At 39.2% G+C, this 14,070-nt stretch overlaps 1 protein-coding gene across 6 annotated transcripts in view; it reads right to left on the bottom strand.

Moving 5' to 3' along the window:
* LOC117988842 (POU domain, class 6, transcription factor 2-like) overlaps positions 1 to 14,070 on the bottom strand; it is a 226,847-nt gene that overhangs the window by 183,184 nt on the left and 29,593 nt on the right. For all 6 annotated transcript variants that reach the window (XM_069503628.1, XM_069503633.1, XM_069503632.1 and 3 more), the window contains one exon: positions 261 to 358. In XM_069503628.1, the coding sequence (XP_069359729.1) occupies positions 261 to 335 (75 nt within the window). In that variant the 5' untranslated portion in view covers positions 336 to 358. The remainder of the gene's footprint in view (positions 1 to 260; positions 359 to 14,070) is intronic.

The following is a 14,070-nucleotide window of genomic DNA, read 5'->3' as shown; positions in this document are numbered from 1 at the left end:
CTCATTCCTGAGATTGCTGCATTTTTCGCAATCCCCTCTGATTGGATGACACTCTCAATATTGGAGAAAATGCAGCAAGAATAGCATAAATTCAACCTATCACAATTATTCAAATTGTTGGTGAAATTTTTGTGCTAAGGTTGCTGAACTCCTCAGACGTAAGTACCAGGAGACTATAAAAAGCTAAGAGAGTGAAGTGCTCAAAGTTAAACAATGTGTGTTAATAAGTGTAGAGAAGTAGTAGGTTAAGAGGGTCTCACCTCATTCTTGAGGTTGATGGGCTCTTGCTGCGGCCGGGGCGGCGAGTGCCGGCCCCCCTCCGCGCCCTCCAGCATATCAGCCTCGCATCCCGACTCGTCTGAAAATAATAAACACGATTAGGTTGTGTAATAAAGATTTGCACGCCACAAATAAATAGAGAGCCTCAATAGCTCAACGGGTAAAGGAGTGGACTGAAAACCGAAAGGTCGGCGGTTCAAACCCCGCCCGTTGCACTATTGTCGTACCTACTCCTAGCACAAGCCTGGCGCTTAGTTGGATAGGTAAGGGGAATATTCGTCATTTAACATGGCTAATATTGTTTAAAAAAATACCTACACAAAAATTACTAATAATATGGGGCTAATTAAGATCAGCAGCTCCACATATTTTATTTTAATGCTCCATGGAATCCCTTCTAATATTTTAAATGCGAAAATGTGTTCGTTAGTATATCCTTTAATCACGCTGCAACTTAATTTATGATCAATGATTATTAAATTAATTCGCGAGCACCAGCTTAATTAATATACATAATTTAAATACACTGAAAACAGTAAATACTATGAATCAAAAGTGAAACAGTTTCAATCTTAAACCCATCCGACAATTTTCACACAAAATCGAATAGCAAAAGTAAACATTGATATCTAAAATAAACCAAACATCGAGAGTTCACGCCGTTGCGTAGTGGTAGATACGTACGAAATAAGGAATGTACAAAAGAACAGCCATGACCGTCCTCAACGCGTCTGAAGTAGGTCAAGACCCGCCGAACCCGAGACTCCCACACCTGGGGGAGGATCGGGATACGTTCGACGCGGGATGGTTCTGTGTGTGTTAGACTGAGGCCACACGATGCGTTTCTGATGCGTTGCGACTTGCGACGCCGCGCTGCACCGCCAGTGGCAGATGTGCAGTCTTGGCCGCCCTAGGCCTTTCTTAAACCCATCCGACAATTTCCACACAAAATCTAATAGCAAAAGTAAACATTGATATCTAAAATAAACCAAACATCGAGAGTTCACGCTGTTGCGTAGTACTACGTACGAAATAAGGAATGTACAAAAGAACAGCCATGACCGTCCTCAACGCGTCTGAATTAGGTCAAGACCCGCCGAACCCGAGATTCCCACACCTGGGGGAGAATCGGGATACGTTCGACCCGGGATGGATCTGTGTGTGTGTTACACTGAGGCCAAACATGACTGTATCAGGCATGTGGACAAAGGCTACCGTTCCGTTCCGATCCAGGAAAATCAAAGGGTTCTCACGCGATTTTTAAAAATTAGCGAGCATAACCTAATATTGCTCTACTTTGATTTAAGGAATTATGCGCATTCAATCGTACCTACGAATATTATAAACATAAGTTATCCTATTTAGATTTTCGCGGCTTGTGATATATTATAATTTTTTAGAAATAACTTTGACTTAGTATACTAGCTGTAATATAACTAATCTACCAATCTGTAGGTATACTTATTACTTATAGCTGCACCTACATTATTTTCTGGTACTAACAATATTGAAGTTTTCATGAATACATAAAGGTTTATTTATCATAATATTCCTTTCTCTAGAAGAGCTTACGTTTTAGGAGTACTAGGAACGCATTACACTGTAGACTACTACATGATAAGCTGTTTCTGTATGCGAGCTAGTATTTGTGTTTCCTTAATAAATAATATAGAGTCATATTATAGAATCATATTCTTGTAATCGTATCATAAATGAAATGTTTTGTTTATATTGTCATGTACTAGATGATGCCCGCGACTTCGTTCGCGTGGATTTAGGTTTAAAAAATCCTGTGGGAACTCTTTGATTTTCCGGGATCAAAAGTAGCCTATGTCCTTCCCCGGGATGCAAGCTATCTCTGTACCAAATTTCATCGAAATCGGTTAAACGGATAGGCCGTGAAAAGCTAGCAGACAGACAGACAGACACACTTTCGCATTTATAATATTAGTATGGAAAAGTATGGTTGAAATGTTTTGTTTGTATTGTTATTAATCACAAATGCATTCTAGTAGAGTGCATTTAAGCGGAAGGATCTGGAAACCAACCGCATTACTTTTTTTTTTTAATAAAATGGCGAGCAAACGAGCAGGCGGGTCACCGGATGTTAAGTGATTACTGCCGCCCATTAACATTTGCAGTACCAGAGGAACCACCAATACATTGTCAGCATTTCTGGAATTTCTTGGGCCGCCCCTTGAATAACCCCATGTTGTACTATCAATACTAATTATATAGAGAGGAGACACGACCCTCAGCAATGACTCTCTCTCAGAAAAAGAGAGAATCAGTCTCTCTTTTTCTTCCTGCATTATAAATGCATTTGTTTGATCAGTAGGTATGAGGCGCAGCGTTGGAAGACCCCCACTAGGTGGACGGACGACATCAGACGAGTCGCAGGGAGCCGCTGGATTCAGGCGGCGCAAGACCGTAGCGTGCGGAAGTCCTTACAAGAGACCTAGTGTCCAGCAGTGGACGGCTGTCGGTTCATGATGATGATGATCTGTATGATGACTTTCCAAGTAAGTCCTAAGAACATAGTGAGGGAACTCTCGGTTTGATCTTGAATCAACGATTAAATGTCAAATATTAGGGTCGGTGACGTAAAATCAAAGAAAAATACTTTAGGGCTACCTGCGTCAAATATACTAACATTTGACGCCTGCCAGTGACGTCCAAGCCTCGACGTTTTGTTAGAAGTTCCCTAACTATCGTGAACTGTGCCAAGAGTGAGATCACAGACTAAGGCTAACTTGTCAAGAAAAAGGTCAAAAACCGGCCAAGTGCGAGTCAGGCTCGCGCAATGAAGGTTCCGTACTACAGTTGTATTTTTTCGACATTTTGCAGGATAATTCAAAAACTATGATGTATAAAAATAAATAAAAATCTGTCTTAGAATGCACAGGTGAAGACCTTTCATATGGTCCTACCCCACTTGGTATCGTTATCTCACTTCGAAAATTGAAAATACTAATTATTAATTTATGACCACAATTTAATTTTTTTGTGTGATGTAACCACAAATTCACGGTTTTCAGATTTTTTCCCGAATGTCTGCTATAAGACCTACCTACCTGCCAAATTTCATGATTCTAGGTCAACGGAAAGTACCCTGTAGGTTTCTTGACAGACCGACAGACAGACAGACAGACAACAAAGTGATCCTATAAGGGTTCCGTTTTTCCTTTTGAGGTACGGTAAACCGGAACCCTAAAAAGGTCAAAAAGTAACAATATGAACCAAGACAGCGATCATTGTACAGCAAATAGGCCCTGTATAAGCAATAGGAACCGATGCCAAAACGTAGCAGCCGTCGAATATGATTGCTCCTAATGCGGCGGGCGACAGGGGGTGCGGTGGGGTCTAGCAGGGGGCGGGGAGGGGGGCTACTGCGTCGCGCCGTGTTTCTGACCGAGCAGTAAGTCTGGCTTAATCCTATCGGAAACGCGGGCCCCCATTGAAGATCGAGCTCTGAATGTGGGGCACTCATCCCGAGATAGATCTTTGGATATATCTGCAGATATCCCTTCAGATTACACCGGTTTTCTGATTTTTAGGTCACTTAAAATATCAATTTAATAATAGATTATATTGACACAAACATAATATCAAAGAAAAGGTAACATACAGATAAAATGATTTAATTTAAAAACAGATTTTTTTAAAATTTACTGTCTAAGGTACAAGGTAAGAGCAGTATAAATAATTTATAAAGTATATTTATTAAAATAATCCGTGCTTTTTCCTCAAAAAATACATAATGACAGAATTGACGAAGTTATAAGCTTGTTAGCTCGCTTTTCCCACCAAATCATTGCCCTTGCGCTCTTGTTACTGCGCGCTACCCAGCGGAAGTATAGTGTATCACATTTTATGCATTTAAATATACGATATTTTTGGAATGAAAAATGACTCATAATTTCTTTGCAATCTATTAGGATTCTCAACGACTATTAACTATTTTCAGGTTTCTCATTGACAAAAAATAACGTATAAATTAAAGAGAATAAAGAGATTACGTACCTAAGTAAGTTCTCCCTATAACTTGGACCCCACTAAGAAAGATTAATGCAAAATTCCAACCGAATCTATATCTATACTAATATTATAAATGCGAAACTGTTTTTGTTTGTCCTACCTTCACGCCCTAATTAAGCAAACAATCTTGTTGTTTTTCTCATAGCGATAGGTAATTGAAAGGACGGACATAGGCTACTCTTTATCCCGGAAATAAAAGAGTTTCCACGGGATGCACGTGGAAGGAGTCAAGGCATTAGCTTTAATAAGCCTAAATTCATTTGGACGTAGTCGCGGGAAAATAGCCAGTAGCTATTAAAAAGAAAAAATATATGATTTTAAACTCAAGATTTATCTAACGAAGCGTCTCGGAAAGCTTTATCCACTTGTAGCCGTATAAAAATGAAGGTCACTGTAACGCGGCTAAAAATAAAATGACTTTCTTCTTTTAGTTTTTTATTTCAATTTAGAAATGGTAGTTTCCTAGATTGAAGATAAATATTTTTATGAAACGAAGTAAGAATCTTAGAGTTTACAAAATCACGGTAATTATTTTTTGATCTACGTAACTTTTTGATACTGGGGTATGCACTGTGCAGCGTTAATAATTCAAGAAAATAAATAAAATAACCAGTGGTTGATATTACTAAACATCAGTGATTTTCGAAGAGATTGTAAAAACACTGTATACTTCAATAAAACAAAAAAGATTTTTTAGGTAGACATTGCCATTTGCGTATACAGAGTGCACGCATTAACGCACTGCAGCACAATTGAAGATAAATTATCACATATCTTACTAAGTTACTCCACATTTATTAATACCATCTCATAAGTCAGTGTGCAACCGATAGCCGATCCTCGATCGTCATCAAAAGCCGGGACTTATCCTGCCTCCTTCTACCTCGTGTAGGCAAAGGGGGGGACATTACAAATTAATAGCACAAAGACCGGCCGCAGATCGCCTGCGAAAATTTACAGGCACCAGACACTTATAGTGCACTGCAGACGATAAAGGCTACGTAGGCACGTATTATATATTAAGGTCGGCTATTTTGGCACGTGTAGTGTAGTGTTTAACACCCTCTCTGACTTAATCTTTTGTCGCCTTCGTACGTTGGTTTATTAGACGCTACGAATAAATTCTTCTACGCTTATGAGGTTATATTAAGGTTGGTTATTGTAGCACCAGTTTCTTTGTAGTATCGCTACGTCGATATAAATTCTTCATCGCTTATGAAAAGCGTAGGTATTTCAAAGGCTATGTAGGTAAGTGTCGTATATTAAGGTCAGCTATTTTGGCACTGGGCTACGTGTACTTAGTGTAGTGTTTAACACCATTTGCGACTTAATCTTTTGTCGCCTTCGTACGTTGGTTTACTAGACGCTACGAATAAATTCTTCTACGCTTATGAGGTTATATTAAGGTTGGTTATTGTAGCACCAGTTTCTTTGTAGTATCGCTACGTAGATAATAGATATTAATTATTCTTCGCTTATGAAAAGCATAGCTATTTCAAGGGCTATGTAGGTAAGTGTCGTACATTAAGGTCGGCTATTTTGACACTGGGCTACGGATAGTGTAGCGTTTAACACCCTTTGTTTAATCTTTTGTCGCCTTCGTAAGTTGGTTTATTAGACGCTACGAATAAATTCTTCGACCTTAATAAAAGCAAAGGCTACGTTGGTGAGTACAACATCAAGGTTAACTGTTTTGGTTACGTGTAGTGTAGTGATAAAAACACTCTTCACAAGTGTTTTTATCACTACACTACACGTTTTTGCTACACTTTTGTTGCCAGCGGACGTTGCTTTATTAGATTCTACAAGAAGTTCTTTGGACCCCTTGTATGCGATGAGTATACATGGCGTCCAAAGAACTTTTTCTATTATTATTAATATCATCGTCAGCCTGTGGTCCCCACAGACACATAGTTCTTCCCTATTCAGCTGCACCTCGCTTGGTCCTGAGCCTTCCTTATTCCGCCATATCCTGCCACCCGCTTTATATGATCGGTCTTCAAGCAGGAGGGCGCGCCACAGACTACGCTTACTAATACGTGGTCTCCACTTTGGGACTTCGGTTCCTACGGTCCTATTGCCATCGCTTCTAGGACAAGCATTGCCGCATAAACATAATTATCTTGTCACAAAATACATAACAAAAATGGACAACTTATTTTAGAATTTAATAGGTACCCAAGGTCGTGGGACTCACAACAGGGCATAGCCCACTAAACAAACACCTTTTCGTTATAGGTGCCACCGACAGTCCTCTGTGCAGGACCTACCTACATGAAGGTCGAGAGAAACACCGACGCACGTCCTCCTAGTCAGAGGGCACGGGCGTGGCAGAACAACGCGAGCGCCTATTTGGGTTCCTCAACCTCACTCCATGAAGCCCTCAGCAACCTGGGCTACACGGCTTCTGGAGCGAGCTTAGATGGCTGGAGTGAAGACTTCAGCGGGGAGGGGCAATGCACGCACAACAGATGGAAACCTTTAAGTGCGGAAACCAGCCCAGAGCGAAGAAAGAAAGAAGAAGGAATACCCAAGTGCTTAACATCCCTCTTTTATTTGATCTTTTCGCCTTGGCATGTTAAGTTTTAAAATGAAATTAACTTTCTTGGACAGCTTTTATAATCGGTTAATTCAGAGGTTACGTAAATAATGGTTACATTATGGCGAGCTATTTTGGCACTGCTTACCGTTCTAGTGTTCAAAACTGGAACGGCTTAATAAATAGCTTTTGTCACTTAATATTTTGTCATGTTAGCTTTAAGGCTGCTTTTCCACCTGAGATGTGCTATTCTACGTTGCTATGGATGTGTGTGATATCCACTGTTGCGTAGATACCTATATTTTAGGCCAGGAAGGTACGAATGCAACCGTCGCTTACCGTAATTGATGCTTAGGACTGCTCGATGTCTTTGGGATACCCCGCGCAGGACTCCAAAGGTGTGCGGCGATTTTAAGTACTGGTGGCAATGATCAGATAACTGCCGAAATTCAGTTACTAGCGAATCATATTTGCTTTGATTTTGATTTTGAGTTGCAGCGTTACACGCATTGCAGAGAGGTGTCTGACAACCAGTGGCGTGCAGCTTATAGAGGCATAAACGCACTGCTTACCCTCATTGTAATAAATCAATGCTTATTTTTCATTATAACCTGCCGTAAAATAAGTTCATACCTAAATGCATACCCTGGTTGAACTCCTGTGCACGCCACTGCTGACAACTGATTGGTTGGAAATTGTGACATATACATTCATTCTAACACGCACCTCTAACATTTCGGAATTATAGGTATGTGCGTTTTGAGCAATTAGATCTATTACCTACTTACTTGCTTTAACGGTGAAGGAAATCATCGTGAGGAAACCTGCAAGCCTGAGAGTTCTCCATAATGTTCCAAAAAGTGTGCGAAATGCTAATTCACACTTGTGTTTTTTTATTCTCATGATGTGGGTTGATCATGATGAATGATAAACTCGTGTAAGACCATAAGAAATGGAGTAATTTTGTCAACGCACCGAAACACCGGAGTTAAGTTTAGGCAAAGTAAATTAAAGTAGGGTGTAGCCAGTAAAGACTATTTCGGCGCTGAGCTGTTGAACGTGTAAATTTGCGATGCTCAGCGCCCTTTGTGAGTCAATCTTTCGCCGCCTTGGCGTGTTACGACAAGCTAAGTCTAGGGGAAGTTTAGATATGTTTCATTTAATTAAAGTAAATTGCAATTTTTCTATTCGTTACTGATTCTTTTTCCTGTTTACGATGGGACTATTATTGTCCACCATAAATGTCTAAACTATGTTAAGACTAGCTGATGCCAGCGACTTCATCCGCGTGCAATTAGGTTTTTAAAAATCCCGTGGGAACTCTTTGATTTTCCGGAATAAAAAGTACCCTATGTCACTCTCCCAGGTCTTTATCTATACCCATGCAAAAAATCACGTCAATCCGTTGCACCGTTGCGACGTGATTGAAGGACAAACCAACAAACCAATAAATCAACAAACAAACACACTTTCGCATTTATAATACTTATCTACTAATACTTACTGATAAGAATAAATTTATATTGGCACAACAACAAATACTTATAACATAAACATAACAAGACAATTGACTTAAATCCCTACCCATATTACAAATGCGAAAGTGTGTTTGTTTGTTGGTTTATTGGTTTGTTGGTCTGTTGATTTGTCGGTTTGTTGGTTTGTCCTTCAATCACGTCGCAACTAACAACGGATCGACGTGAATTTTTACATGGTCATAATTGAAGACCTGGACAGTGACATAGGCTACGTTTTTTCCCGGAAAATCAAAGAATTTCCACGGGATTTTTAAAAACCTAATTCCACGCGGCAAGGATTAGTATGGATAAGTGCAAAATCTAAAACCAGTCATTTACTAACAATAATCAAAAAAATTCCGAAATAGAGCACAATAAGTACCTACGTGTATTTTAAAATGTCTTTTCCATCATTCACCGCTTTTCATTTATAGGAGAGTTTTTATTCCAACGGGACGAGGTCCGTAACAGTTCCCGCGTACAGGATCCTAGTACGAGTTCGTACATCTCGAAAACTTTTATAGTTTTGTAAACATTACGTTCTCGATGTTACTTCTGTTATTCATCAGGGAGCACACATCTCATTTTAATTTCGCTACCAAGGTACTAGCTGACAGCTGTAAAGAGGAACTCGACATCGAATGTCGTTTTCGATTTTCGAACGTTAAAAACTTATACTAGGCGCAGCAGAGTCCAACAAACAGAATAACAACGATCCATTAGTAAGGATCGCTGAATACTTAACGGAGATTATTTTACAGTGTACCCTTTACGCTTAATGCTTTTTTTCCGTTCGCCTCGAATATCGGGGCTTTAACGAATGCCATCTACAAAAGTAAGCGGACAAATTGCTTCTAAAACAACAAAAGCCGACCGGAAAAATTCACAATCGTACCAAATCATTAATCTCAGAAACAAATGGAAATCGGCCGACATCTGCTGTACTGTGCTCGAAAAAAATGGCGGCCATAGTCGACAGTTGTCACGTTATTCTCGACGGGATTAATTAGAAATGCGATTAAAAGCAAACAAAACAGGGAATGGTGAACTTAAATTAATGAAAAATTACCACCCTCCGCGAGCTCTCGTCAACTCTTTTTTTTTTACTGGGTCGCTCCCGCGCATTAAGCGGCTTTAATTTGAATTCGAAATTAGAATTACGCGCGCTTTATAATTATTGTTTTTTTTTTCGGGCGGCGGCCGATGTCTAATACAAGTGGTTGATTATACAGCCATCATGTATTTTTAATGCTATGTGTTTATATGAGTTAGTCACATTACTTGATCATTCCACGAAATATGAAATGTCCATGTTCAATTGTGGTATTAGTTCATTATTATCATGAGCAACCCATCGCTGGCTCACTACAGAGTCTCTCAGAGTGAGAAGGGTTTTGGCCATAGTTCTACCACGCTGGCCAAGTGCGCATTGGCAGACTTTACACACCTTTTTTTTTTTTTGTGTGTCCGCTTTTTTGTCCTCCAACATGATGATCGGAGACCTTTTATAGCTGACATGGCTTGCTTTCTTTTTTTTGTTTTGCCTTGCTCTGTTGGACGAGAATGAACAGCTAAAAATTTTTTTTTCATTGTCATTCATTATTATGTGTTACGTGCTATTTTTTTTACCTTTTTACCTTCACACACCTTTAAAAACTAAATGGAGAACTCTCAGGCATGCAGGTCATGATGTTTTCAGCAAGTGATATTTAATTACTTAGAACGCACATAGCTCCGAAAAGTTAGAGGTGCGTGCCCGGGATCTAATCTCTCGCATAGCAGGCGGACGTCTTAACCACTAGGCTATCACCGCTCTTCCGCATTATTTTAATACTCTACTGAAAATCATGTGAAATGACTAATATTCCCCTTTCCTCTCCAACTAAGCGTCAGGCTTGAGCTAGGAGTAGGTACGACAATAGTGCAACGGGCGGAATTTGAACCGTCTACCTTTCGGTTTTCAGTCCACTCCTTTACCGGTTGAGCTATTGAGGCTCTATCAAACTTCAAAACTTGCAGTGTTTTCTATTAATTATTATGTTCATATACTTAATAATTATTGCAATATCCTATTGTTTTCATAACTGGGTAACCACCTATGCTTTGTCATGCCCTCTCTCACGTCATTTATACTCATAGATGTATTAGTGAGTCATAACGAGCAGGAAACCTTATGCCATAATATCTATTTATTTAGGCATTTACTAGTTAATAATTTGCATGGCCTGTTCTATATTTTCACGTATACGGATATAAGATTTGTATATAAAATTTTGCAATACCAAATAACGACCTTATAAAAATGCATAAAAAATTATTGAAAGTGAAAATTGTCCTTTTAAAAAAACGTAGGTAATACTTATGAATGTTGGCAAAGAGAAATTTTTTGTACACAATTTATTTCAGGCTGAATGAAACGTTGCCATTGCCTGTTCTACAAAAAAAAAGTCGGTTTTCCTCGGAGCGCGTACGTAGAGGGCCCTTGTCGCGCACTCGCCGTACAAAAGCACTCATCATTGCCCTTCGGGTGTCCCGATCACTTATTATTTCCGAACGCCATTGTTCTAAATTTAAATTGCGCGGTAAAAACGTGCGTGCGGGTCATTCAGATTTTTTTTCATTATTATTAGAATGCGTGTTTGAATTTTAGAACAAACAATACGAATAAAATAAAATTAATTAGAAAGCAGATCATTATTTTTGGGCCTTTTCTGAAAGTGCCGGCCAGCAAAAAAAGGGTAGGTACGTATTGTTAGAACTAGCCATTTCGAGCAATAGTTAATGTGGCACCAAAGTTGTAGGATTACTCAGACCCATGTTATACAAGTTCGATGATTCCTCATTTTCTCCAAATGGCACCAAATTGTTCTACCAATAAGTACTTAAATACCATTTTTTTGTTGGTTGGCACTATCATTAAAGATCCAAAAATGTATGGAGCCTGAATGATCTTGCAAATGCGAACTTAATCAGAAGTAGGAGTAAATTCATGGAGTTCTTATTAACCGACTTCTTTAGTGTAATACAATATACAATTACTTTATGGGAAAACCAATTGGTTTTAATTTAAATTTCAAAAGTCGGAACTGTTTTTTAAATTTTGGAATAGGTATATAATACTATAAATAATATAGGTATGTAGCATTATTGTACCCATAGTTAACGGAATTAGTGATTTTACCTACCTATGGTGAATTATTAATAATAGGTAGGTACGTATTATAGGTTCGAATGTCGTTTTCTAGTGTAAAGGACACCAAAAATTAAGTTATTTATTGCTGTTACCGCACTGACAAAATCCTTTGAGCTTAAATTTATTATAGTACGCCACTTCAAAGTTCAAACAAAAAGTTTATAGCAGCAAACATCAAGGGAACAAACGTAACGCGCAAGGAAATGTGGTGGTAATGCGTGATTTATGACAAATTACACATGCGAGTAATTGCAATATGCATGCACTAATTATGATGCCCGTGTAATTATAGGTATGCCATGTGAAGAATTAGAAGATGTTTTTGGCAGTGTGAAGGCGGGCGGTGCATGTCGCATGCTGCATGTTGCACCATACAGATTCGACCTGTTTCAGCGGATTACTATTTTGCTATTATTGAGGGTCAGAATTAAACGGTAGGTAGACATAAAGTATTGTAAACCGCCTATCATATCACTCATGCTAAGGCGATTCCGAACTCCGTGATGCAACTGGACTTAAGTGACCAAATCAATCCGTTCAAGTCACGTTAGCTAACTTCAAAAGTTTACACCAATACCTTAGTAGTTTCTATATTTTCGTTAAATTCACACACAACTCAACTTGAACTTTTGCAAACATTATCCGCCCCGCGCGAGCAGAGTAGACGCATTCCCGTATGATGACGTCACAAAACGCGTTTTAAGCACGAAATTAACCCGCGAACATCCACAAAATGTCGGTCAATTAACCGCTGAGTGAGATAACAATTGAAATCGGTTTCACTTTCATCGAGGCCCGGTTAACGCACTAAATATAATAATAGTTCAGTAGATATATCAATGGTCTGCGCTCTGGTGTTTTCGTGCACAAATTCCAAAAGTTTACATTCGAAATTGGCCCTTATGGCCCCATATGAATAGGGGTTTATAAAGTTTATGAGGTCGTCTCGCGCGCCACTTTCAGTTTTGTCGTTTCCACAGATTAAATAAATGCCGGGAACGGGTAGTGTTGACGCTTTGACCACATGTTTTGCTGTATGCAATGGAATACTTACGCGGGGTTTAATAAATGATCGCATTTGCTGGAAAGCGTTTGAATTGTTTCCGCTTTACTTGGTTTGTTTAAAATTTTATGGCTGCATTTATTTTGTTTTTCCCTTGAACAGTTATGTCCGCGGCAGGTCGAGATTGCAATCGGGGTATGAGGCGGGACGACGCGCCACACAGCCGCACGCCACCCGCGCTATCCCGCACCGGGTTAGCGCAGGGGCTATGCGGGTGTGCGGGACGTCCCCCACCCCGAATGCCAGCTCAGCCTGTCGCGAAGTAGGTATATGTGAGTTAATTATTTATTAGGAAGTTAACTGCTTCCTAAGATTTTGTCCGGGAGATTTTAAAAATCCCGTAGCATTGATTTGATTATCTGGGATAAAAATCCTTTTCTATTATTTAATTATTTTTATCACAATGTAAAGAATTATTATTCAAATGAGAAAAAGCTTGGGAATAAGTTACTCTAACATAGTTTTAACAAGTTTTAAGTGACGTTGTGAAATCCTAGTGATAATGAAAAGGATACCCGGGTGAGCTTGTCGTGTCTCAGAGCAGGGCGCGTTCAGAACCCTAGTAGCTTTGGTTTCAAGATGTAGTTAAATTATTATCAGTATCTAAGTATCTCACCTATCCTACATTAATAATTCATGTATTTGACTCTCAAAAAGTGTAAATTGTTAGGTTACTACCTAATTAATTGGGGAATTATTTGAATTATCAGGATAAAAATAGTCTATATTTAACTCCGAGATGCAAGCTATTTCAGTCAGTCAGTCGCCTTTTCCTTTTATATATTTAGATTTCACCAAGCAAATTAATCAAGGTTTAGTTAACATTCTTTGAACGTCTCCTTTTTGAAAATCACCAATGTCACTTGCCAAAATGGGATAGCATTACAATGTATATATAAACGGGGGTTAAATGCTTGATGAAATTGGTCTTAATATCACAGAAAGTGTACAGAACTGCAAACGAAGAAGTGCCCTAGAGGCCGTCAGAATCGCGGCAAGCTTAAACAAAAGCGAAACTTACTTCACTATTAAATGTGAACCCTTTGAATCAGCGCCGCGAGTCGCCAACATTAAAGAATAAAAAAAAATTAAATAGGTATTATCTATTAATGCAAAAGTGTGTCTGTCTGCCAGCTTTTCAAAGCCCATAAGCTTAACCGATTTTGACAACATTTGGTACAGAGATGCTTAACTTGAATCCCGGGGACGGACATAGGCTACTTTTTATCCCGGATGTGACAAAGAGACGAAATCGGTAGCTATAGGTGGCTAGATACACGATACTTTGAAGAAACATCACAGAAACTGTACAGAACTGCAAATGAAGGAGTGCCCTAGAGGCCGTCAGAATCGCGGCAAGCTTAAACAAAAGCGAAACTTACTTCACTATTAAATGTGAACCCTTTGAATCAGCGCCGCGAGTCGCCAACATTAAAGAATA

Source organism: Maniola hyperantus, chromosome 15, assembly GCF_902806685.2.
Source record: "Maniola hyperantus chromosome 15, iAphHyp1.2, whole genome shotgun sequence".
In the NCBI taxonomy this organism is placed as follows: domain Eukaryota; kingdom Metazoa; phylum Arthropoda; class Insecta; order Lepidoptera; family Nymphalidae; genus Maniola; species Maniola hyperantus.
This window is presented reverse-complemented; position numbering and strand designations above follow the sequence as displayed.